The sequence below is a fragment of the Oryzias melastigma genome, linkage group LG18 (genome assembly GCF_002922805.2).
Source record: "Oryzias melastigma strain HK-1 linkage group LG18, ASM292280v2, whole genome shotgun sequence".
Classification (NCBI taxonomy): domain Eukaryota; kingdom Metazoa; phylum Chordata; class Actinopteri; order Beloniformes; family Adrianichthyidae; genus Oryzias; species Oryzias melastigma.
Genome location: NC_050529.1, coordinates 17,827,353 through 17,851,234, shown reverse-complemented (window position 1 = coordinate 17,851,234; position 23,882 = coordinate 17,827,353). Strand labels below are relative to the sequence as shown.

Below are 23,882 nucleotides of genomic sequence, written 5' to 3'. Positions count from 1 at the left end.
TTTACAAAACATGTACATTTTCCCCCTAAAATAAGAATTCTTGGTAAGACAATTTTGTTTATTTTATTTTTTGTTGTTGTTTATTTTAAAAATGCACCAGTGGTGTAAAATTTACTGATTTATTTCTGTCCTGGTAGATTATTGAGCAGTTTTACTGTCAAAATCTTTAAACAAAATCCACTTAAAAATATGAAAAAAAAACAAGCTTACATGTGTGTCATACACAGATGCAAATGAAGGATTTCTCTTTCCTGTCTTCACTGATCACATTTCTAATCGGTTTCCAGGACAACCAACTTTACAACCTCAATGTTTTCAACAAAAACTTTATTAAACAGCCTCTTTCAAAACATTTAATCTTTTCCAAATGTGTTCCAACTCTTTTCTTTCTGCTCCAGCTCCTGACCTCATTGTCCTCCTCAGCTGCACACAAACACTTCTGGGAACGCTGCAGCTAAATATTAGCACAGCAGGAAGGACGTCTGTGTGGAGGGAAACAAAACAATGGCTGGAGCCTGTTGCAGTCAGCAGGTACTGTAACTCGAGCGGCATCCATTCAGGCTTTAAAAATACATGAGGCTGATGAGGACGGGCTCTTTTTAGGCTGTACAGAGTGGATCAGTCATTAGTATAATGAAGATATCATTTATTGTAAAAAAAAAAAAAATGCACTTAGATTGTTTTTTAGAGCTTTAGCTACAAAAAAATGTAGAAAATTTGATGGAAAATGCTTGTTTTGCAACATTTATTTTGATAAAACAATTTCAATTTGGGAGTTTTAACCTTTTCGGAAAAGTCACATGACAGACATGGTTTTTCTATAGACCATAATAGAGTTTCATTATTGCAGATGTGTCCTTTCATGTGTAAGTTTTGAAAATGAAATAATTCATCCCTAAACAGAGATACACTTAGAAACGAGAACGTAAAACCCTAAATTTATTCATTAACAGCCCTTGATTAAATGGTACGTTCCACGCCATGAAGGGGTTAAACGTCACTATAATGTTTAGTTGTATCCATTCAGGTTTAAAAAAATATAATATATTTTTTTCAGAAAAGTGACAGTTAAGAAAATATATATTTTTTTTATTTTTAGCAGAAAATCATGTTAATGTATGAAAAAGATATGTACGTATTTATCTTACAAAATTAATATACTGTTTATGGAATTAAATAAAACTTTATTGATCCAATAAAGTTACCATAGATCTATTAGAAACAACACATAGATAGTATGTTTATTACAAATTATATATTTTATTGTTTTCAACATTTTTTTATTTCCACTTTTGATCTGTTTTTAATCACACTTGTCATACATGTTCCTGGGTTCTCCACTTGTAAGACCTTAAATAAACAACAAGTGTCTGAATTCCTCACTACACCATAAAGTACAGTTTTCTTTTTTTTCATGGTGTCCAAATCTAAAATTCTAAATCTTGTGCCCTACAAAAGTCTGTGCAAAACTAGTATTTGCAAACATAGACCACAATGCATTGCGCTTGAACGATTTTTCATGTGGAAAAAAAATTAAATAATCCAAGTTTTCCTCTTTAAAACACAGTGGATTCATAAATAGTCTTTGTAAAATGTTGATATTTATTTGGTTGTAGTAGTGACCACTGTTCAAATTCAGGGCACTAGATTGCACACACAGAGAAAAACGATGACACTGTGATTAAAAACTAATATATTATGTTTAAACATTGGTGTGCACTGGAGCAGCATTTTTTAATCACTTTTTTTCTTCACAGACTGTAGTGTTTTACTGAATAAAATGACTGGAGTCACAACGCAGCATCTGACAGGAAGCACGGCCGCAAACCATCATTGAGCGTCTTTGATGAGCAAAGAGAGTCTTCTGAAAGCCTGTGGGGAGAAAAGGTGACAGACTGGAGTTGTGTGTGTGTGTTTGTTTGTGTTGGTCAGTGTTGTGTATACCTCATCAATCTGCTCTGGTGTGGAGAGGGAAAAAGCCGCTCTGACGTAGGGACACGGGTCACTGCTGTTGATCATGAAGACGCCTCCAGGGACCAGCAACACCTTGAAGTACACAAACCCAGAGATGTGTGTTGTGATGCCTCAGATCTGTTGCAAATCATCTCACAGTCCCTTTGAAAGAAGATCACACTCTGTGGAACCTGCTGAGGGATTGCTGTGTCATGTAGTGGGCGGGGCTAACTCACCTACGGAGCCACAGCGGGAGTCACGTGTGTGTGTTTGTGTACTGACCTCTTTTTCCAATGCCTTCTCCATAATGAGCTGCTGCGTGTCTGCTATGCCCTTCAGCTTCATCCACAGAAACATGCCGGCGGATGGGGTGTGCCACTCCGCTACATCTACACAAACACACAAACACACGCTGGGAGCAGTGCTAATGCATATTCTCCTTTTTGTAGCTGCAGTTTCTAAACAACACTAAATAGAGAACAATCTCTCTATTGCAGAGGATTGGACTTTTAGTTAGTTCATTTTGAGTCTCTCGTTACTTAGCATGTTACTTATGTCAGTCTTTACTATCAGTGACACAAAAAATACATCCAAAATGTACACAAATGTTTTCTTTTTCTGATTTTTTTCATAATGGGATTGGTTTCATCTTACAGCTCCTCACTAGCTGAGTGAAATCTTTAGTATAAAGTATTATCTTCTCATCATAAATATCTTACACAAATATAATTAATGCATCACGTAGTTATTATCTAACCTGCAGTAATTGTGCTTCTACTATTTCATTGCTCATAACTCCAAGAATTGCAAAGTGAGGGAACAAAGTTCTGTTTCAGGAGTGTGTTGAGAAAAGTAAAAGGACAGTGTGTGTTTTGTTTTTGAGGCATTATTCTATGTTCTAATCTTATAAATCTATGGAACCCTGGACGTGATATTTAAAAAAGTATTTTGTGGGCAAAATGTAGCAGAGCAGTTTATTAGCATTTTGGTGGCTCAGATTTGTATTTTGAAGCCGTAAATTACCATTTTATTTGCATTTTAAGGGCACAAATTAGGATTATGTATTACCAAATTATGGTTTTATTAGTTTTTGTGGGCTCATTTTAAACCACAATTACGAATTTGTGTGTGCACCATGCTAATGTGTGCCCACAAAATGCTAAATGAAGCCCAAAAAATACTAGTTTTGACCACAATTACTAACTTGTGTGCACAAAATTCTAAAATGTGCACACAAAAAGCTCATTTGTGACCATAAAATACTAATTTTTAACCAAAAAAATACACATTTGTGCACACAAAATCCTAATTTTAGCCTGCAAAATGCTAATTTTGACCACAATTAATAATTTGTGTGCACAAAATGCTAACGTGTGCCCACAAAAAGCAAATTTGTGACAATGAAATACTAATTTCTGATCACAAAATACTAATTTGTGCGCACAATACTGATGGCAGCCTACAAAATTCTAATTTGTGACTATGAAATACTCATCTGTGCACACAAAATACTAGTTTGAGGGCACAAAATGCTAATTTTAGCTTACAAAATGCTAATTTTGACCACAATTATTAATCTGTGTCTACAAAATTCTAATTTGTGACCATGAAATACTCATCTGTGCGCACAAAATACAAGTTTGAGGGCACAAAATGCTAATTGAAGCCTCCAAAATGGTAATTTGAGCACGCAAAATACTAAATTAAGGCCATAAATTATTAATTAGATGGACAAAATGTTTCTTTTTATGTCAAGTCCAGGGCTATGTACAAATAAGACAAAAGAAACAAAGATTCCAAGCCTAGGGTTTTTTTCTGTTTCTCTCATTTCACAATAAAATTCATACCAGATGTGAGTGTATCTGAGTGAAGTGGACTAACCTTTGAGCCACTTGTCGGCAGAGCAGATCATGGCATCGCGCTGTTTCCTGTAAAACTCTATCACTCTGCAAAGACAAGGAGATCTATTTCAGAAAAGTGTATTGATTCCAGGAATCACACTTATCTCCAATTCTCAACCCGACAGGTCAAACTGGCTGTGCAGGCGGCATCGCACCCGTCTATGTGCTGGAGGAAACCCTCTTTTCCCCAACTGTGCAGCAACTGAGACACCATAAGCTGGAGAGAAACAACAGTTAGTTGCTGCATTTAGAGTTGCTGCACAGCTTTTATATGCTTACATAGCAAAGCAACATCACACTTACAAATCTCCAAACAGAAGACGTTATTGATGCAAACTGATATACGTGCACTTACCTGGGTGAAGGTGCTGGTGTGCATCGTGGAGGCCTGGATGTGGAGCACCACACGGTCCACCAGAGGTTTGGGACCCGTGACGAAACCTAACCGGAGCCTTAAAAAACACGCAGACAAGCAGTGAGACGTGCAACTGAAACTACAGGTGAAGTATTTATTTAAGTATTTAACTACTATAATACTTTTCAAATTTCAGCCACAAACAACATTATCCCTTTGTGTGAGCTGTAAGTGAGCACACGGGTGCACAAACAATTGGACGCTCACCCTGAAGACAGGATCTTGGAGAAGGAGTCCGTCCTGATGATCCTGCCGTCAACGTCCATAGAGAGGAAAGTTGGAGCCCAAGGCTGCAAAGAAGCAGAAGCGTGAGCAGATTGATTAAATCTTTCTCAGTTGAGATCAGAGCTAGAGAGCTGTACCTTCTCAAACTGTAGGAAGTAGTAGGGGTCGTCCTCGATGATGAGCATGTCGTACTGCCGGGCCAGCTGTTGGACACACGAGCAAACTGTAGGAAGTGTTCTGATTGAAGCTGGAATGTTTAAAACAAACCTCATAGACGTCCTTTTTCCTCTCCGTCGTCATGGATGCACCGGTGGGGTTTCCTCCATTTGGGATGGTGTAGAGGATCTTGGGTGCGGTGCTGCCGGGCTTGTGGACCTCCAGGGGGTCCCAGCGAGAGAGGATCTCCTTCAGAGCCGCAGGGATCATCCCGTGATGATCACTGGGGACGTTTATCAAGTTGCAGCCGAGGGGCTGGAGCTGCGGAGGCAGAGAGGGGTTCAGAGCTGCTGGAGAGGCGGGAACGCTCGCAACTCAAGACGAGAAACTCACCGCGGCAAGCGTGCCCGAATATGTGGGAGCATCCAGGAGCACGTTGTCCCCAGGATTCACCAGCATCTCAAACACCTAAAAGTTTAAAGTCAAAACATGGGACCTAAGTGCTACATAACTCTTTTGAAAAAAAAATCATATATAATTTATAATAAATATTAAAATAGCATTAAAGTATTTCCATCATTCTGCTGGGTTACCTTGCACAGCCCTTCCTGGCTCCCTGTCGTCACACACATGTCCATCTGGCCTTTCTCAGGGCTGTAGTTGGTGGTCGGCGGGTTGTGGAGGTCCTTTTGCAGCTTCTTCATCCATGTCAGAAGCTCTGGGATCCTAAACACACCCAAATCAACCCGTCGTTTTACATGAAGATTTAGCACTTCTTAAAGGGCCTATACCATGTTTTTCTTTAATTTTTCAGAGTAAACCATATCAATATGTATGATCATATATATATACTTTTGGCAAGAAAAAAATATGTAGGAAATATGATTTATTTACATAAGTTTTCTTCCTACCCAGAAGCAAGACGCCTCAATCTCTGAGGCTGCGCCTTTCGCTCAGTGTAGGTGCCGCCCATTCCATGACGTCATTCTAGAGCCGGCCTCGGCAGCGTGTCACCCACAAAAACAAACATCCAAGCTTTCACAAAGATGGATGTGCATACTGTGTGTATGCCTTTAGTAGCCCAAACTGGGGCTAGCAGCTGAGGTAGCTGAGCGGCAAAGCTAGTGGCTGACTTAGCAGAATGGCAAAGCTAACGGCTGAGTACCACTAGCTGAGTGGGAAAGCTAGCGGTTGACTTAGCTAAACAACGAAGCAACACCTGAGCACTGCTAGCTTCACCATTAAGCTAACTCAGTCACAAGATTGCTGCTCAGCTAGTGACTGACTTAGCTAAACAGCTAAGCTAGCAGATGAGCACAGCTACCTTCACCATTAAGCTAATTCAGCCACTAGCTTAGCTGCTCAGCTAGCGGCTGACTTAACTGAACGGTGGCGGCTAGCGGCTGAGTACTGCTAACTAAACGGCGAATCTAGCAGCTGAGCACAGCTAGCTTTACTGCTCAGCTACCTCAGCCGCTAGCTGAGCAGTTAAATTGGGTGTTTGTTTTAGTTGTTTTAGCCTGGGGGCAGTTCTGGCAGCGCAAATTTTGCCTGAAAGGAAAAGTTCTCACTTTGTGACATCAGTTCGTAAGGACCCGCTTGTTCTTGTGGATTGGGAGGGGCTAGTGCTCAGAGCGCAGGATTTTAAAGGAATACTCAGAAATGCGTCAACGGATCAAAATACCGCTTTGGGGTTGTCTAGAGTGAGGAATGAACATTATAATACACTTAAATGCTCAAAAAGTTGATTTTGTGAGGTAAAGGCCCTTTAAGTCAAAGTGGAGAGAAGGATCCAGGCTGCAAAGTCAATGAAGTATCTCACAACTTTACTATAAAGACATCAAATTCGCATTTGTGTGTTTGCTTCATTGAAAGAAACATAATTTTTAGATTGTGGCACTGATTAATAAGAGAATTACAAAAAAATAAATATGAACATCTTTTAAAAAACTTTTTTAAAAAGATATAGTATCTAAAAAAAACAGAACATGAAAAATCATGGAAAATGTTTGATCCTTGCAGCTTGGATCTTTTATGTTTCTTCCATTAAAGAAATTATTCAAGTGTGATGAGCATTCCTGTCTGACCCGTTGGAGGCAGAGTACTGCAGCGCCCTCTTCATCGCCGTCTCATCAAAGGTGACCGTTTGGCCGTTCTTCACTTGGATGGACGCTGACTGAAACGGGAACGTGTTGGGATTTGGAGCTCCTCCAGCCAGGGAGATCAGGGAAGGAGGCGACCGCTGCTGCAGCTCAGCTTCATTCAAGAGATGGAAAAAATAAAATAAAAAATTAGTGGAAGTGCATCTTTAAAGGCTGAAGTGATGCATGAAAACTGACTAATAAGACACAGACAAAACCACCGTATTTAGTGACCACTAAGTAATCTCAAGTACTTGTTAATGACTAAAGCACAACAGTAGAAGGACAGTGGTTTGGGTTTCAGTTAGTTGAATTTACATTTCAGCTACACAGAAAATATCTGTATATTTGGGCATGAAACCAGCGTAATGACATCATATTGGGAAGCAAACACTCACTCAGCATCCTGATGGGAGAAGGCTTTCTGGCTGAACTCACAGCTGTGAGAAACCGAGCGTAATTCATGACTCCTAGTGGGAAAAACACATCAACATGTTTGTTTCCCCTATGAAATCACCTTAAACTGTTTATATTGTATTTATTTATTTTACTTTTATTATTTCAGGTTGTTGGGCCAGCTTATAAAGGGAATCTCAATACACAAACACAACTTCATTACCTCTAGCATGAATAAATGTAATCATTTACTCCAAACACAACCTGGTTATTTCAATGGAAGAGGCTGTTTATGTAAGCTAACACGGAAACAGGTGTGAAGGTCAACAAACAGAAGACAAAAAATGATTTAAAAAGTGTATGTGTGCATGAAATACACAAAACTGGTGTTCCGACCACGTTAATACCGTGTAACTGACCTTTCGTAAGCGGCTAACTCGCCCCGGTGAATTCTGGTTAATGTATTTTTCGCTGCAGATGAATGCCGCTAGCTAGCATAACGCATCACTCGAGCTAGAGGGAGGGAAAAAAGCAACAAAAACATCAATATAATTACTATTTAACATCAAACGTCGACTAATATCACTTTAGTGAAAAGCCGGATGACTAGTGTGCGTTCGTTGGTTTAAAAAAATGGTGAAGAAGTTATCATTCTCGCTTTCCCCGCCAGGTGGCAGTGGTCAAAATAGTTCAGCGTAAAATGACCCGGAAGTGAGGCGAAAACGAAGATCCGTGTTGCCAGGTTAGCTTAGCTTGCTACACACAGGTTGAAAGAGTTGCATTTACGTGCTTTTCATAAATATTTAAAAGTTTTTTTTTTCCAGAACATTTAGTTAATTTTGAAGCCTTTAGTTTGTAAATAACAGGTGAAGGGGAAAAGGCAAACTATCTCCGGATTTTACGTGAGTGGAACCGTATTTCTTCTCTGGGAGAAGCAGCTATTAGAAGACAGCATTGAGATGCGCAAAGAGGTGTAAACCTGCAGAGAAAGCTGTGTTCAAATGGGGAAAAGGAAAGACATGATTCACCCCAGGTTTTTCAGTAAGTAAACCAATGCTTACATTAGAGTTTAGAGGTTTGCATTTCTGCTAAAGGTGGTTGTTGATTTACTCTGCAGGTGAGCCCACCCCCAGCCTGCACAGCATCCACAAGCGCAAACACAAAAAACACAAGAAGCACAAAAAGAAGCATCACAACTTCCCTGAGGCCCCGGAGCCCGAGCCCCTCCCAGTCCCCAGACCCCCACCACAACTCAGACTCAAGATCAAGCTGGGAGGTCAGACTCTGGGCACCAAGAGGTGAGCCGCTGCCCCACAGCCATGTCCCAGGTTCAAATCCCTAAAACCTCTCATGGACTGTTGTCTCTTGCAGTGTTCCTACTTTCACCGTCCACCCCGGAGTGGCTCGACCTCCTTCACCGTTGATGATCATCGATAACAATGTGGATGATGATGATGAGGATGAACACGATGAGGAGGAGGATGACGATGAGCCCTCTGTGCCTTTGGAGCAGTATCGAGCCTGGCTGGGTATGTTTGGGAATATTCTGGAGTTGCAGCAGGTAGATGTTGGTCTGATGAGGTTTACACTTAAAGCTTGAATTTGAGACATAATAGTCTCACTGTGTGTCTTAATTCTGTAGGTAAAACCAAAAAAACCACATCAATGTGGTCTCAATTTTAACATTTTGTGGGTATAAAAAGCTGTTGTTGGAGAAAACGAGGTGCTCACTTTGGTGAAGGAGGTGCAACAGTCAGTGCAGAACTGATTTGTTTATTGTAGACCCCCCGTCACAGCACATTTTGATCTCAGAGACGCCATAGAACCATCATCACCCCCCAACGATCTTTTCATGGCTAATAAAGCTCCAACACATGGTGCCAGAACTGTCAACTTCAGGAAGTGGGAGTTCCTCATATGCAGTGTTGGGTAATTTACTTTAAAAAAAGTAACTGATTACTTCAGTTACTGAATGAAATTGTAATGAAATTACTTTACTCGCTACTTATTTTAAAAAGTAATTCACTACTCGTTACTTTTCTTTTTTCCCAGTAATGTACAAATTCTCAAGGGAAAAACAGCATCAAGATCCTCTTTTCTTTCATTCAACTTTATTTTTAAATCAATGGCCTCGTACAAAGTAAGAACATGGTTCATGACATAACCTGACTTCCTTATAAATTAGACGACAGTGTGAAAAATGACACTTCTGTGGTCTCTAACTCTTCAGTAGCATGTGTGCGAATATACTCCGGTTACTTTTTTTCCCCCTTTGTTTTGTTTCATTTAACTGAGAGAAAAAGTCAGAACCTACAAAACCTAAGTAATGGAGTAACAAGGGTTTCTGTAGTCCAGTAACTGTAATTTATCACCAAAATTTGAATTGCAATTCGTTAAGTTCATCCATTACTCACAATAGTGATTAAATTACAGTAATGAATTGTTGTGAATAGTCATAATTCATGTTATAGAAGAATATTGACACAGCTCTTTCTTGGTGGACAGATGAAGACAGTAACTTGGCCACACCCCCCCTGCCGGACATGGACTCCGACTCCATGCTGTGCGGTCCGGTGGACGAGGAGGAGAGGTGGCTGGATGCTCTGGAGAAAGGAGAGCTGGACGACAACGGAGAGCTCAAGAAGGAGATCGACGAGTCGTTGCTCACCGCTCGACAGGTCAGAGAGAGACTGGAGATGGCATAGAGTGATAGTCAAACGTGAAAATCTGGATGTTTTTCTACAGAAAGCCCTGCTGCACAAGCAGCAGAGCCAGCCTCTGCTGGAGCTGCCGATGGGCTACAAGGAGAAGGAGATGACCGCCGAGATGATGCAGAAACGAGAGGAGCGAGCCCGCAAGAGGCGCCTGCAGGCCGCCAAGAAAGCAGAGGAGAACAAGAACCAGACGATAGAAAGGCTGACCAAAACCAGCAAGGCCAAAATCAAGAGCCTGAAGGACAAGAAAGCACGGCAGAGTCAGTGCCCCATGGTCCGGTACGTCGACTCCGCTCAGGGGATCTCCATCTCCTTCCCCACGGGCGTCCTCGGTCCGGCTGTGGCGCCTCCTCGCCCTCCCCCTGCAGCTCCGGTCAGCTGTGGAGTGAGCGGCTGCACCAACCGCAGGAAGTACTCCTGCTCTAAAAGCGGCGTTCCTCTCTGCAGCTTGGAGTGCTACAGGAAGAACCTGCTGCTGGTTCAGAGCGCGGCGTGACAGCTGGGATCACATCTGGATTTGTCAGAAAACCACGAAAGATCAATTTTGAACTCCTGACTGATATTCTGCAGCTGTGCAAACTTTTAATCAATCAACATTTCTTTTGTATATTTTCTCCATCAACTATGTCAAAACGTTTGTGTATCATATGTTAATATTTATAATCTGTAAAGCATCTAATTACTAACAGCTACACAAAGTAGAACGTGTAAAAACGTCTTCATCGTTGATCATTTTTTTAAATAATGTGTCAAAGAAAAACATCAGGTAAACATGAGGAAAAAAAATATTTTTTAATGTTAAATAGTATTATTTATGCAGACAAAAAGGTCTGTTTTCTTACAAAACTGTACAATATTTAAATAATGCCTTAGTGACTCAATCAGTAAAGTTTTCTGTGGCAACAACAGTTTTTTTTTTTTGCAGTTAAAGGTATTAAAACACTTCTTTCCGTGTACATTTGGGGCCCTGATTACACAGTAGGGAGAAAAATCAAAAATAAAATCTATCAGCCTAAACTTCCTACCCGTATGTTCAAATGCTTCTGAAGAACACGTCACCTTCCTGAGAATGAAGGGGACGTTCAAAAAGTCTGATGCTTTAAAACGCCAGACCAAAGGAGAGTCTGAACGCCATCTCCACGGGAACCTCTGCCACGGAGTCGTGGAAGCACACGTAAAACTCCTGAGGGACAGGCTCCAGCAGCATCCGCCTGGAATCACATGAGCATCACATGAAAATCAGCTCTTTGATTCAGAACGAAAGTAAAAAAAAAAGTTTTCAGTAGAAAAAAGTTATTCTTTTTATTATTTGGCTCCTTATGGAAAGAAGCTGCAGCCTTTTGAGCGTCTTTGTATCAAGTAAATTCTGATCAGCAGTTTTATGGTTTAGGTAGACTCCGTACACCAATAAAGATTTGTTGCTAAATCTACTGTAAGAAGAGAACTGATGCTTCTTTTCCTGCTAAAATCAACTTGATATTTTGTTCTTGTGGCATTTTTCTCATGAAAACTACTCTTAAAATTGCATTTCTGGGTATTTCTTTATACAAATTGTGGTGAAGTGTAGAGCTGGGTTGATAAAATCCATTGATTAATATAAGCTTAATAAATCAATAATCATTCCACAAAAACTAGCGGGCTTAAACATTATGGGTTGGATTGATATCTACTTATATTGATCTATTAAGCTTAGATCGATTCTATCAATGCAGCCCTAAAATTTTTTGTGTTTTCTAAATCTTTAAAAACATTTTTAGCTGCACTGAGGAGCTCGACAGTTTTGTGTTTTCTGCTGCCTCAGCATTAAGAGAAATGAAAAACCAAAGCGGGGGCGGACTCACCCGATCACCCAGTAGGTCATGACGGGGGCTTGCTTCTTCTGGTCGGTCCAGTTTTCAGGTTTACACTGGAACAGAACGCCGTGCTCTTTGATGGGACCAAAACCCAGAGCGGACGTTTGAGGCCGCTCCGCTGCTCGACGGCTCTGTCATTGAAAAATATATATATATATATGTTCTGAAAATGAATCGAGACTTTAATGTGTAGCAGAGAAAAGGGTTTTTCTCACTAATTCAAGTCGTTCACCATCAAATAAATGGAGGATTTCTGAAACACGAACTTAGAAATTCTAGAAAGAAAGTGTCTCACTCTGGCTGGCAGACTCTTCTGGAAGGCGGCGCGGATGGACAGGCAGCAGTGGTGGAAGTTGCGTATGAGCTGTGGATGGATGGATCCACTGAGCTGAGCCACTTCTCTGTGAGTGGGGGCGATGAAGATGCCCTGCACACTCTCCATCAGGACGTAGTGGAACAGGGTGTTCTCTGCTCCTGAGGTTAGTCTGACACATCACAGAGTCTGAAGGTTATTTAAACTGTTAATTGTCAACAAAATATCTCTGTCAGTCACATACTTGATGGTGTTGTACATCTCCTCCGTCTCCTTCTCAGTCAGAGTCTTCTTCAGGGAGCCCAGGTAGAAAGGGTTTGGGTGCTTCAGTCTGGACATCTAAAATGAACGTGATGTGATGAGTTCTTCTGCTGCCTTTTGTTAACCTGCAACTCCAACTTAGAAACACTTTTGGAAAATAAACCACCTTAAATGAAACTAGCATTTTTGTTTTTTCACAAACATTTTTTTATCTGTTTTTCTTTCTGAAATATTTGTATTCTAATTTATTTGTTGTTTTATCCTGATTCTGATTTTTCTGGTTTCCTTGTCTATTTGAACTAAAAACTAGATCAATTTCATGTACTTTTTCATCAATAGATCCTTTCATTTTCCAGAGTCACATGGCTGCTGGAGCCTATCCTCAGTAATATTGGGTCGAGGGGGAATATTAACTTTTTAAATAAAATAAAAAATCAGCTCTTTTTATAAAATTATCATTATAAATCTCATTTGTTGAAAAACTTAAATTAAACAAAATTAATATTTTTGAAGCTTTGAATTCTTGCATTAAAAATGTACAGAAAATCTGCTTTTAACTTGATTCTTTAAGACCCCTTTAAATAAAATATAAAAAAAATAAAAATAAATAAAAGTCTGTTAATTTTACATAATTATTATTAGAAATCTCATCTGTTTGGTTAGAAAAAAACATAACAAATGACTTAACCTAAATACAACTGGAATTTCCATTGTTAAAGTTATGAATTCTTGCAGTAAAAATCTATAATTGATTTTTAAACTGCTTTGGATTAAATTAAAAACAATCCAAAAATATTTTCATTTTATGATGTTATTAAAAATAAAAAATGAAAAACACAATAAATAACTAAAACTAAACAAAATTAATATTTTCAAGTAAGTAAAGTTATGAATTCTTACAAAAAATTGCAGTAAAGCTGACTTAATTTGATTTTTTAAAAATGCTTTAAATTAAATAAAAAAACATAAAAAAATTATTTATTTTATAAAATGTTCATTATGATGTAATTTTTTTCTGTTATGAAAAACATAAATATTTACTTAAGCTTGACAACATTAACATTTTCATTAGTAAAGTTATGAATTCTCACATTAAAAACTTACAGAAAAGCAGATTTTTTACTTGAAAAAACAAAACAAAACACAAAACTAGATCAACAGGTTGATATTTTTGTCCTTTATAAACCATTTTGTTACAACTCCGCCCTGATCTGCTCACCTGAATTCAGTAAAACTTCATCTTTGTTTGTTTGTTCACATCCTTTCCATTGTCTGCTCTGACATTAACTGTATAATTGTTTATCTAATTGTCAGTTTTGTCCATTAAGCTCATTAAATTAAAAGCTTCTGCTCTTCCGCTGCTCTCCATCAGCTCCTCGTTCTCCTCTGTTCTTGGTCTAAGCAGCAGCATCACTCATCAGATCTCTGGGAAAGTTACCTTAAAGAGACCTCCGCTGCCATCAGAACCTCCAGACCCCAGCGAGTCCCGTCGGCCCCCCAGTTTCCTCCCTGAGTCTGGGGTCGACCGCGGGCTGAGACCCAGAGGTGCTGAAGAACCGACTCCAGTCCCGCCATCCGGCTGTCCTTCAGTCCCGCCGTCCGACAAGTTCCTCTGTGGACTGGGCTTTCGAGACTTCTCCCCAAAAAGAGTCCGACCTCTGACCCCTGACGAGGAGCCTTTGATGGCCCCCGCAATTTTACTTAAGACCGGGGAGGACGACGCCAGGCTGTCGAGTCGCTCCCGGGCTGTGGCGGCGGGGAGAAACCAGTCGGCACAGGACAGGCAGGGAGTAGGTGGGGCGTTCAGACGCTCCTCTATCGCGGCCTCCAACACTTCCAGCTGCAGGAGGGTGGCTTTAACCTGCAGCCCAGAACGCCAACGTGGGGATTAACGCCACGTTTATCAACATACTGTAGAAGCTCAGAGGTCAGGAAAAATGAAACTACCTGATCCACGTAGACACAGTCTGGTCCAGGGGAGCCGAAAGCTTGAGAGGCACAGCCCCCTGCTTCCAACAGGACACACTGCATGAAGTGTCTCTGAGGAGAAACAGATTTAGACACATTAAAAGTTTCAAAAATGACATAAGCTTTACTATCAGGGGTTAAATATAGGTGATCTCTGTTCCTGCAGACACACATCAGCATACACTTGACAGGTTTCGCTTGTTTTGAGCTTGTCCTACACAAATCTGTAAAGGATTTTACCCTTATCTGAACCCAACTGCTATTTTTAAGATAAAAAGTAACACTTTTGAGATGCATTTTTTCTCAGTTCTTTTACATTTTTTCATTTTGAGTCGACATGGATGAAAGAAAATTAACTTTTTTCATGTCAAACTTGAGTTTCTACAGATTTAGTGCAGCTAATTGTCTAAACTGGAAGCACTTGGGTTGCTTTTTATCACTGAAAACTACTTTAAATGCTTAAAAAATTGGGAGTTAATTAAGCTTTTTGTGGACCAGTGTGACAAACAGCAGCCTAGTTAATGAAACTAAAAAAAAAGAATTTCCAGGTGTGCAAAAGTCATGTGAAAACATTTAAATAAAATTACACTTTTGTTAATATGTCTGCCTCTAACCCTTCTAGTTAAACTGCTATGTGACTTTAGCACCTAAAACACCTAAATTAGTGTGTTAGAAGTGATTTTTCTCCTCACCAGGCCCACGATTAGGAGGAAGTGTCTTCCCTGAAGCGGGCTGTAACCCGGCGCCGACTTCTCGCCTCCGTTGGCTCTCTGCTGGGGGAACACCTCCCTCCAGATGACCAGCTGACCCACTCGCTGCTCTGACGTCAGCGGGAGGAGGCAGTAGTGCTGGCAGTACAGACACACGTCCAGCAGGTCCTCCTTTGGTAGATGGTTGGCAATCAGGTAAGACTGGGAAAACAGTGCAAGGAGAGAGGTGAGAAGAAATCGAGAAATACTGAGAAATATTATTTTTTTAATAATAAAACCTACCCTGTAGAACAAACAGGAGCCGAGAATGACATATAAACGCCTCAGGCCAAAAAAGTCCTCAGACTAAAACCAGAAAAGATAAAAACATGTGAGAAAATGCCGGAATAATAAAAGGAAACAAAGATAGATGGAGACTCAGATTTACAGTTCCTGATTAATTCAAGGTAAATCAGGTTTTTGTTTACCTTTTAAGGTAGTTTTTTAACTTATTGTATGAAAAACTGCAATATTTGTAATCATTTACTTAAATTCAATCAGGGATTTAAAACAATGCACTAAAATGTGAATGTTTCTCACCATTTCACCAAAATCAGATGACTCAAAGTCAGACAGAACTGTATCTACCTCCACCTATTGAACAAAAAAAGAATAAATATTATGCCTCTTTCATTTACCACTTTTTCTGGTCCGTAAAACTTAAAAAGACTGTAATTGTCACATTTTTAAGTTCAACAATGAACTGTAGTTCTAAAAAATGAACACAAGAGGGCACCAGAGCTCCACCGAAGATGGACCACAGCACCAGTGAGAACATTCACACCAGTGATGTGATCCTGCATGGATCAGAGTCGGATTTCGGATAGGATGTGGGAAAAGCGGGAATATTTGACTACTTGGAAGTCTTTTGCAAAAACAAACAATTTACACTCAAAAAGGCACAGAAGTGCTTTCTTCTTTTTTTTAAAAATAAAACAAAAGTTTGATTACATTACGTAATCAAGCTAATAAAAAAAAGCAAACAAGAAACTAAGAAATAATAAAAATATTTATGTCAAAGAGACCAGATGATCTACTAGAGACTAGAAAAAAAATTATAGACTAATAGAAGCACTTATGAATGACTAGGCCTTATTAATAGCAATGTTCTTTAACAGTTCACCAAAGCACACCTTGATTTCTGCTGGCAGAGTAAGCCAGCGTACAGCCGGTAGTCCGTCAAGGAACAGTGTCCCTGACACGTCTGGGGGTGGCGCCGGAGAGCCTTCAGTTAATCGTGAAGGCTGAATGAGCTGCTGGAAAAACAGGCAGAAGAAATGGTCCAGCTTGGGAGCATGGTCCACAGTGCAGAACGCCCTGCAGGGAACAAGTGATGCAGCAGCAAATTTTAAAACATCTGCAGAATAGTCACATATTTAAAAAAAACACCAAAACCAGAAAAAAATGTCAATTTTAGTGCAAAAACAGAACTTTAATTCATTTTAAATCTAAAACAACAACCAGAAAGAGGAAGTTTGGCGTTCTCCATCTGAGCAGAACTGTGGAAAAGCAAAGAGGGACCAACCTGTCCAAGGAGCCATACATCACTTTCAACGTCCGCACTATGTCTCCAACCACTGTCTGCAGACAGAGCAGAGGAACCCTGCAGGAAGAAGAAGATCTTCAGCATCAGCAGCATTCACTTTAATCAAATACTTAGACAAACATTCAGGAGAAATTAAAAAATATATATATTTAAAGCGGCAAGAGGCATCATTACTCCGACGTTACATGCCCTCACTGGCTGAGCAGCTACTACTCCCTCTTTCCCTCTCCTCTGCTGCCCTAGTCAAAGCTGCACGTGACAAACTCATACACTTTTTTTTTTTTTTAATGGGAGCTTTTATTTTAGTTTTATCTCCATAGCAACCATTTTATGTTTTGATCACCTGGAGGTGGCGAACATTTTATGTCATTTTTAGAAAAATTGGCAAAAGTAAACTTTTTTATTTCCTTAGCAACAGGTTTTTTTTTTTTTATATATAAAAAAAAGCTTAAAAACAGGGTTTTTTATTAACCACGCCCATATTCCAGATATAACCATATCCTATGTTATATTATTTTGTTCAGATTGAGCCAAGGATTCCTATGCTACATTTTCACAATGTTCAGGTAAAAAATGTGCAAGAGGGAGGAGAACGCCATTTTTGTGAGAGTGCTACACAAACAACAATCATAACCAACAAATTCCAACATTTTTTTCCAGTAGCTTCCCAATGATGCTTGAGGAGACAATAGATATGTTTAATTTTGCAGCTCGTACTATATGGAGCCAAACTGAGGCCAATATTATTTGAAATGCAAATTACTTTAAAAAAATATTGGTGTTTGGCTAAAATTTTCAGATTTTAAACTGAAAAAAAAAGTTGAAAGTGAAAAAAAGGGTGTTCACTATGTAAAAAAAAATCCTTTTGACCACTAGGTGGGTGCAAATTTATGGAGTTTTTGAGTATGAGGTGGGCGACTCAGAATAAATTATTCTTTTATTTATTAAGTCGTGGTTTCACCATTTTTTAAGCATGAATTTAACTTCCTAAAAGTAAAGGAAAAGGGCTAAGAAGCTGCACAGTTGGAAAAACACAAATGATCCTTTCAGAGACGTGCACTTCAAAGAGTCCTTCATGACGACGAGGGAGCGACCCGTGAAGAGAACGGACGCTCTTTTCCTGATCGCTTTTGCAGACTGAGCTGTCAAAAAAAGAGACGCCCCACCCTCAGCCAGCCGAACCTTTCAAAATAAAAAAGATGTGTTTGCCTCCACTCTACCTCTCAGCAGGAAGACCGAGGACGAGCAGGTTGTTGCTCTCCTTCCAGTAGCCGACGTGGACCAGATGTTTCCCCAGCAGCAGAGACGAACTGAGACAGGAAATCAGACATGCCAAAGTCAGCTGACGTCGACGTGAGCACAAATGGACTGCTATGTGTTTCAAAAGCCCAATAACTTTCTGTTGTTAATATAATGCAGAAAAGGAAAAACTGATACATGCTCACAGATTTTTCCTCACAAATTCAAAAACCATCTGGTTAATTTATATTTCTAGAAATTCTAAGAAAAGAAATAAGACTTCCCAACTGAAAAGGAGTTCAAAATGTTATTTTTTTTTTTAGGGAAAACATTCCTTTCTTTCATTTTTGGGTTTAGCTTTTGGCTAAAGTTCCACTCCAATCAATTTGTAAAAGTGTCCCCAGTGTTTTTTTTATTGTAATTTTGCAGTTTTTAGCCAGAATTATTCAAATATGTGACAGTTTCTACAGAAATTCGCCTCTGAGTTGAGGCACTGTTAGCACAGAGCAACCCCACCCCCTTTCCCGTCACTCCTTATTTAAAATATTTTTTTTATTCCCAATGATTCAAATAAAATAAATACTCAAAAATGTAATTTTAAGCTGAATTTATGTCCCCCATCATCAGAAAAATGCCACAAAAACATGTTAAAATGACGGTTTCGACCTGATGATGCGCCCTCCTGTGACGTTCTCCAGCATGTCCGACAGAGTGAGGAAGATGCCCCTCACACCCTTCAGCTGACTGGACGCCTCAGAGACGGGATACTGGTACAAGATCTCTTCCTGAAGACGACACAAGCACAAAGTTTGTTGCAAAATTACAGAATTAAAGTTTTCAATCAACTTTTTTGATCAATCTAACAACTGAAATAGTTTTAATATGCACACAAGTAGAATGAAACTGTGAGCTGATGGACGTGAAATCTCAAAAATGTGGGGTTTATTACACTTCACTTTGAATAAAACGGGTTGCTTTGCAAGAGATGGCAGAGTTTCAAGTCCTGAAATAATAATTGTACATATTTTAGTGATATTTCTGCTATTTTTACTGAATTTTCAAAGAGATTTATCAATCCTTTGGGCAAATCTAACGCCTTGTTTTTCATGTTAGTATTCCCCCCACATGCTGAAACTTTCCAGAATGGGGGGGGGGTTTGAAAACCTTGAATGAACTGCTCCTAATCGCCTTGGCAACCAGAATAAAAGTGAGGCTGAAGCGGCGTGGGGAGGCTGCTGAAGTGTGAGAAGAGCACTTCATCTGTCTTGATTATACTGACTGGTAAAGAAAAAAAAAAAGAAAAGAAAAATAAAAAGAAAGAAAGCTCGCAGCAGCAGCAGAAGTCAAAAATACCACAGGCAGGCCTCTCCAGTTTCTACAACCCTGCAATCAAAGGACTAAGAAGTCAAGAGTCCAGAGGGTTCCAGCGTTTAGAAAATCAACCACTGGCTGATGTGGCTCCACACAAGCCCTGCTCTCCATCTTCACTCCCTCTTCATCCAAGAAGGAGAAAAAAAAAGCCTGGCAGGCACAAACGCAGTCAGCATCTGCAGAACAGTGAAGTACAACCCTCAACCTGAAATTAGCCGTCCACAAAGACACATGATTGCAGTGTCGGGGGTGTCAGTCAGCAAACAGTTCGCCTTCCTCTGCAACAAGTGAGCTCCGTCCTCTCAGAGAGGATTTATAACGCCGCCTCGCACATGGCTCTCATTAAAGAAAGGAAGCATTTTTATGTTTAAACACTTGCTAACAGCTACCACATTTGATTCAAAAGCACCCAAGAAGATGAAGTCTGGAGAGAACCTGGTTCACAGCCACGGTAACGGATGTTTTCTGAAAGAGCTTCTCGACAGCAGATTTAGAAAATATTTCTCACTCCTGAAGGTTCCTGGACTGGTGTGTTAAAGCAGCTGATCTAACAGGATGAACACATTTTGTATATTAGCTGTGATTTATTACATAAAGTAAAACTCACCAGGACTCCTTTAAAAACATTTGAGCGTCACTTATACATCATTTCAAAAGAAAAGTCTTGAGAATGAACTTCCATACTGAAAATTGTCCCTTAGGACTTACCATGTGGTTTAGTAGAGCAGTGGATGAGATAGGTTAGCAGGTTATGAAATTAGATAAATTAAAATAAATTTTTGATGATGCTTAGAAAATAGGGATGTAAAAGATACAGGTACATATAAACAAATCGATCTAATATTGGTTATAAATCACCAATACGAGCAAGATTATGTTGGTAAAAAGGTATAAAATAATTCATAAAGTGAATCAAACGTGCAAACCAAATCAGCTCAAAGTGAAGGAAAAAAACAGATTGTAAATTTGAAAAATGGACAGTAAATTTACAAAAGAAAGTTGAAAACTTACAGGGAATATTGAACATTTGAAATAAAATTATAAAAGTGAAACTTGAACTAAAAAAACTATAAACCTAAAACTGTAACCAAAAGAAAAATGTTGCTGTTTTGCAGAGTCAACTTTTGCTTTTCGTGTCTTTTGCTCTTCCCTTTTCATCCTCCATTTACATTGATTTCAAGGTTGAGCCTAATTTATGTGAGGCCGGGGCTTTGAGGCCGTTGGCTACCAGGACGGTATCGTCACCGGGTGATAGAAGCTTTGGTGATGTCATTCCATTCCAAAACAGTGCCTGGTAGAGACTCCTCCCTTCTTGGATGTGACATACAGTAATATATATATATTTTATATTTATTTCTAGTTTAAAATATGTACATCTGAGTTACAAATTTTGAATTTTTAATTCAAATTTTACAATCTGGATTGACCCCATGCATGTCAGACCTGTTGACTCGGGGTGTGTGTTGGCACGAGTCAGGCGATACGATACGTATCCCGATACATATCGCGATATATCCCCAGTAGAGCTGCTCAAAGAGGTTGAGTGTGCAGTGCTGCCAACTAGTGGTCGGGGGCTTAGGTGGAAAACAAAAGTAAGACAGAAATGCGCTCATAAATAACAAATACCATCTTGTCAGCATTTTTAATTGCTACAAGTATCACCAACAAAGTATCGTGATATATCGCCAAATCGATTTTTTTCCTACACCCCTACATTTGACAGTTCCTTCAACTGCCTACTGACCTCTTCCTGCAGCGACGGCGAGTCCAGCTTCAGTGACAGGTACATGACCACGTGTGGGATGTGTCCCAGCGACATTTGGACTTCTGCCGTGTCCTCCCCCCACAGCAGACGCACCAGCTGGCTGACGGGTGGAGAGGCCTTCATCATCTGAGAAGACGATGAAGTGTTTCCAACCTCGTCCCTGTCCATCAGAGCTGCAGTCTCCAACGTCAGCCTCACCTGGAAAGGGGGCGGGGATAAAGACAAGAAAAAAAATTGAAGGATTACACAAGATGATGTGGATGCATTTGCATTTGTACCACTTGCCCTAAAGGGGGGCAAAGGGGGCAGAAAAGCAGGACTGTCAGACAGGGAAAGTGATACAGTCATCTAAACCGAACCGCAGCATGACAAAGAGCTGGAATATGTGGCCGTGTGCTCGGCAAAATGAAAACCAGACCACTGCAAACCCACAAAAGAAAAAAAAACACTCAGGACAGCAGATGGGGTCTGTCATTCATGCACAAGCTCTACTTTCCATCCTGTTCTATTTTCAAAAAGTGTAATTCATAAAATTAGGGCTGGAGAGAACTCTGAGTTGAGGGAATTTATAATTGACACAGGAATAAAAAAAAGACTTTCTGGTGAAAGAAAATGTGGTTTTTATGTTTATTGTAAAGTTAAATGTAAAAAAGAAAATCGTATTCTTTGCATGTTTTGTGCAAACCCACCACATTTACCGAAGGTCACCTGCAGTTGAGACGCCAGCCGTTATGGAAGCAGGAGCCTCGACTCCAAACGCAAGAAGGAGCAGCGGTATGTTAACGCAGTGGGTTTGAGACATCTGTTTAAAATCACTGGATCAGGGGAAAACGGGTTATGAGGCTTGAGTGAAGGAAGCCCACAGAGCCCAGAGGATCTGCTGCCAAAAACCACCGAGGACGCCTGTCGAGCCCTTTCCAATCCGAGCTGTTTTTGGAGGACAACAGTCAGCAAGTGGTTTTAAGTCTGTGGCTGATTGGTTTACATTTTTTTAAAAAAACAATGAAAAATACTAGAGCTTCTTGTAAGTCATTTCTTTTCTTTTTCTGTTAAAGGAACCATACCATGAAAACCCTACTTTTTGAGCTTTTAAGTGTATTATACTATTTATTCCTTAGCAGATATTGAGTCGTTTTACTTCCCGGTATGAAAAGAATTCACAAAAATAACTCATATTTCCTCCATGATTTGTTTTTTCATGTTCCAAAAGTAATATATGATCATATTAATGGATATACTCTGAAAGGCTTAAGAAACTCAAGGCATGGCCCCTTTAAAAAATATTCCTTCTATCATCTTTTGATTTATTGTATGCAATTATTAGCCTAAATCTAAAAATATGTCATTTCTAGGACATAGTTTCTGCAGAGCGGCAGGAGTTAATTTGAAATTTATCGAGACTCTTGACGCGGAGCAAACCTTTCTGCACCTCCCCATCGCTGAGAGCTCTCTGTTTACAGCCAAGTGCACTAGGTTACAGTTGCCCCTCACAACCCAAACCTAGTGGTGAAACAGAGAAGCAATATTGGAGATATCCAGTTGTACAGTTTTGAGCCACATGCCTGCTCAGACCAGGAAAATTATAGCTTCTGTATCTCAACTACAAGCTTTTTTAAACAATAGTTTTTGGTCTCCTCCAGAATCTCAACAATTGAAATAAAGAAATACTCAGAAATGCAACTTTTGAACTTCGTTTTTCATCAGATATGGTCTCCACCATCAGAAAAATGGCAAAAGAACATGTTAAAACAATAAAAAAAGTTTTTTTTAGGTTGGAAGGATTTAAATTCTTGTGTTGTGGTTTTATGCTGTTAAGCTCTGTTCTCAGCTTGAAGAATTGTTGTTGCACCTGAAGAATAGAAGTGCCTGTAGAGCTGTCTCCTACGCCTCAAACCTCCTAAATCTCACTAGATCCTCTTCCTGTTCTGTTACTCACGCATGAGTAGAACGGAAAAGCCAAAAAAACAAGCCGGGGATGTTCTACAAACTACACTTCAGTGGTCATTTCAAGCCCAAAAAAATAAAAGACTCCGTCCTCATTGGCTTTTGAGCTTCCCAGAAGCTTCTCTCCTCCTATGCTTGGGCTCCACGCCATGCTGTGATGGTAATAGTTTGCCACAGCTTCATCTAATATTGCATTTTCACTCATTGCCAGATAAAGCTTGAAAACTTCCAAAGAAGAAGAGCCCAAACGGGGGGACATCTCTGGATAAAGGGGCTGAGTGGGCAGATTGCTGCGCTTTCTCTCGTCATAAATTATAAGGATGTGGTTGGGTTGGAGTGCACTCTAGGATTCCAGTCTGCTGAAATCACTCATTTACCACCCATTCAGGGATGGACGTATGCGCAGAAAAGAGAGCCTGTTCTTCATGTCTGGGGTTAGTGAAGACTGCTCTTGACTGGCTTCAATACATTCAAATTGTCTTTTGAAAAAATAATAATTACCTTCTGGGTTCCAAGTACATCAAAAGAAACTCCCCTGACTCCACGGTGTCGGATTTTACTTCTGACTTATAATCTTATAATCAGTCGAGTTTCCGAACCCGCAGCTTCCCGTGGCACCGAACGAGAGTTGCTGCCAAGTTTGTCTGCCATGCTGTCCACCAGCGCTCATGCACTCTGTCATTTTCAAATTCCTACTTTTTGGAGGTCTGGATTTTTTTGGTTTTTAAATCCCTGTCAGATCAAAGGATCATAGCTCAGTAATGGGTGGTTTTCTTCTTTTGACAGTCCCTGCTTTCAGGACACTACCATCAACCAGAAAGTATTTTAAAGCAATTATGAATATCGGAGTAAATTTAGGACTTGGCGGAGGTTATTTGCACGTATTTACATCCGTCCAAGGACAAAAACTAACAGAAACTGCATTGCCAAAACTTATTTTAGCCTCTTAACTCTGCTTCATTTATATGTGAA

General features: G+C 39.8%; 3 protein-coding genes across 5 annotated transcripts in view; 1 reads left to right on the top strand and 2 right to left on the bottom strand.

Moving 5' to 3' along the window:
* Positions 1 to 1,235: 1,235 nt before the first annotated feature.
* aadat (aminoadipate aminotransferase) lies at positions 1,236 to 7,835 on the bottom strand. 2 transcript variants are annotated; one of them, XM_024287913.2, is made up of 14 exons: positions 7,607 to 7,835; positions 7,190 to 7,261; positions 6,738 to 6,906; positions 5,244 to 5,376; positions 5,044 to 5,118; positions 4,762 to 4,971; positions 4,632 to 4,697; positions 4,477 to 4,559; positions 4,210 to 4,306; positions 4,010 to 4,071; positions 3,835 to 3,899; positions 2,236 to 2,342; positions 1,945 to 2,046; positions 1,236 to 1,872 (listed from the first exon to the last, which is right to left on the bottom strand). In XM_024287913.2, the coding sequence occupies exons 2-14, from the start codon at positions 7,254 to 7,256 to the stop codon at positions 1,831 to 1,833; spliced, it is 1,278 nt and encodes a 425-aa protein (XP_024143681.1). In that variant the 5' UTR covers positions 7,257 to 7,261; positions 7,607 to 7,835; the 3' UTR covers positions 1,236 to 1,830. The 2 variants fall into 2 exon arrangements, with proteins under 2 accessions (XP_024143681.1, XP_024143682.1); XM_024287914.2 differs by lacking the exons at positions 6,738 to 6,906; positions 7,190 to 7,261; positions 7,607 to 7,835 and adding an exon at positions 5,562 to 5,795.
* Positions 7,836 to 7,911: 76 nt separating this feature from the next.
* Positions 7,912 to 10,809, top strand: ino80b (INO80 complex subunit B). The gene is made up of 5 exons (XM_024287915.2): positions 7,912 to 8,228; positions 8,305 to 8,485; positions 8,559 to 8,716; positions 9,693 to 9,865; positions 9,933 to 10,809. Exons 1-5 carry the CDS (start codon positions 8,189 to 8,191, stop codon positions 10,395 to 10,397), a joined length of 1,017 nt encoding a protein of 338 aa, XP_024143683.1. The 5' UTR covers positions 7,912 to 8,188; the 3' UTR covers positions 10,398 to 10,809.
* intu (inturned planar cell polarity protein) overlaps positions 10,679 to 23,882 on the bottom strand; it is a 17,409-nt gene continuing 4,205 nt past the window's right edge. For both annotated transcript variants that reach the window (XM_024287912.2, XM_024287911.2), the window contains exons 4-17: positions 20,946 to 21,164; positions 18,497 to 18,615; positions 17,812 to 17,901; positions 16,571 to 16,648; positions 16,179 to 16,362; positions 15,586 to 15,639; positions 15,289 to 15,351; positions 14,989 to 15,207; positions 14,276 to 14,368; positions 13,767 to 14,189; positions 12,312 to 12,406; positions 12,050 to 12,239; positions 11,743 to 11,885; positions 10,679 to 11,112 (exon numbers count right to left, since the gene is read on the bottom strand). In XM_024287912.2, coding sequence (XP_024143680.1) covers positions 11,001 to 11,112; positions 11,743 to 11,885; positions 12,050 to 12,239; positions 12,312 to 12,406; positions 13,767 to 14,189; positions 14,276 to 14,368; positions 14,989 to 15,207; positions 15,289 to 15,351; positions 15,586 to 15,639; positions 16,179 to 16,362; positions 16,571 to 16,648; positions 17,812 to 17,901; positions 18,497 to 18,615; positions 20,946 to 21,164 — 2,082 coding nt within the window. In that variant the 3' untranslated portion in view covers positions 10,679 to 11,000. The remainder of the gene's footprint in view (positions 11,113 to 11,742; positions 11,886 to 12,049; positions 12,240 to 12,311; positions 12,407 to 13,766; positions 14,190 to 14,275; positions 14,369 to 14,988; positions 15,208 to 15,288; positions 15,352 to 15,585; positions 15,640 to 16,178; positions 16,363 to 16,570; positions 16,649 to 17,811; positions 17,902 to 18,496; positions 18,616 to 20,945; positions 21,165 to 23,882) is intronic.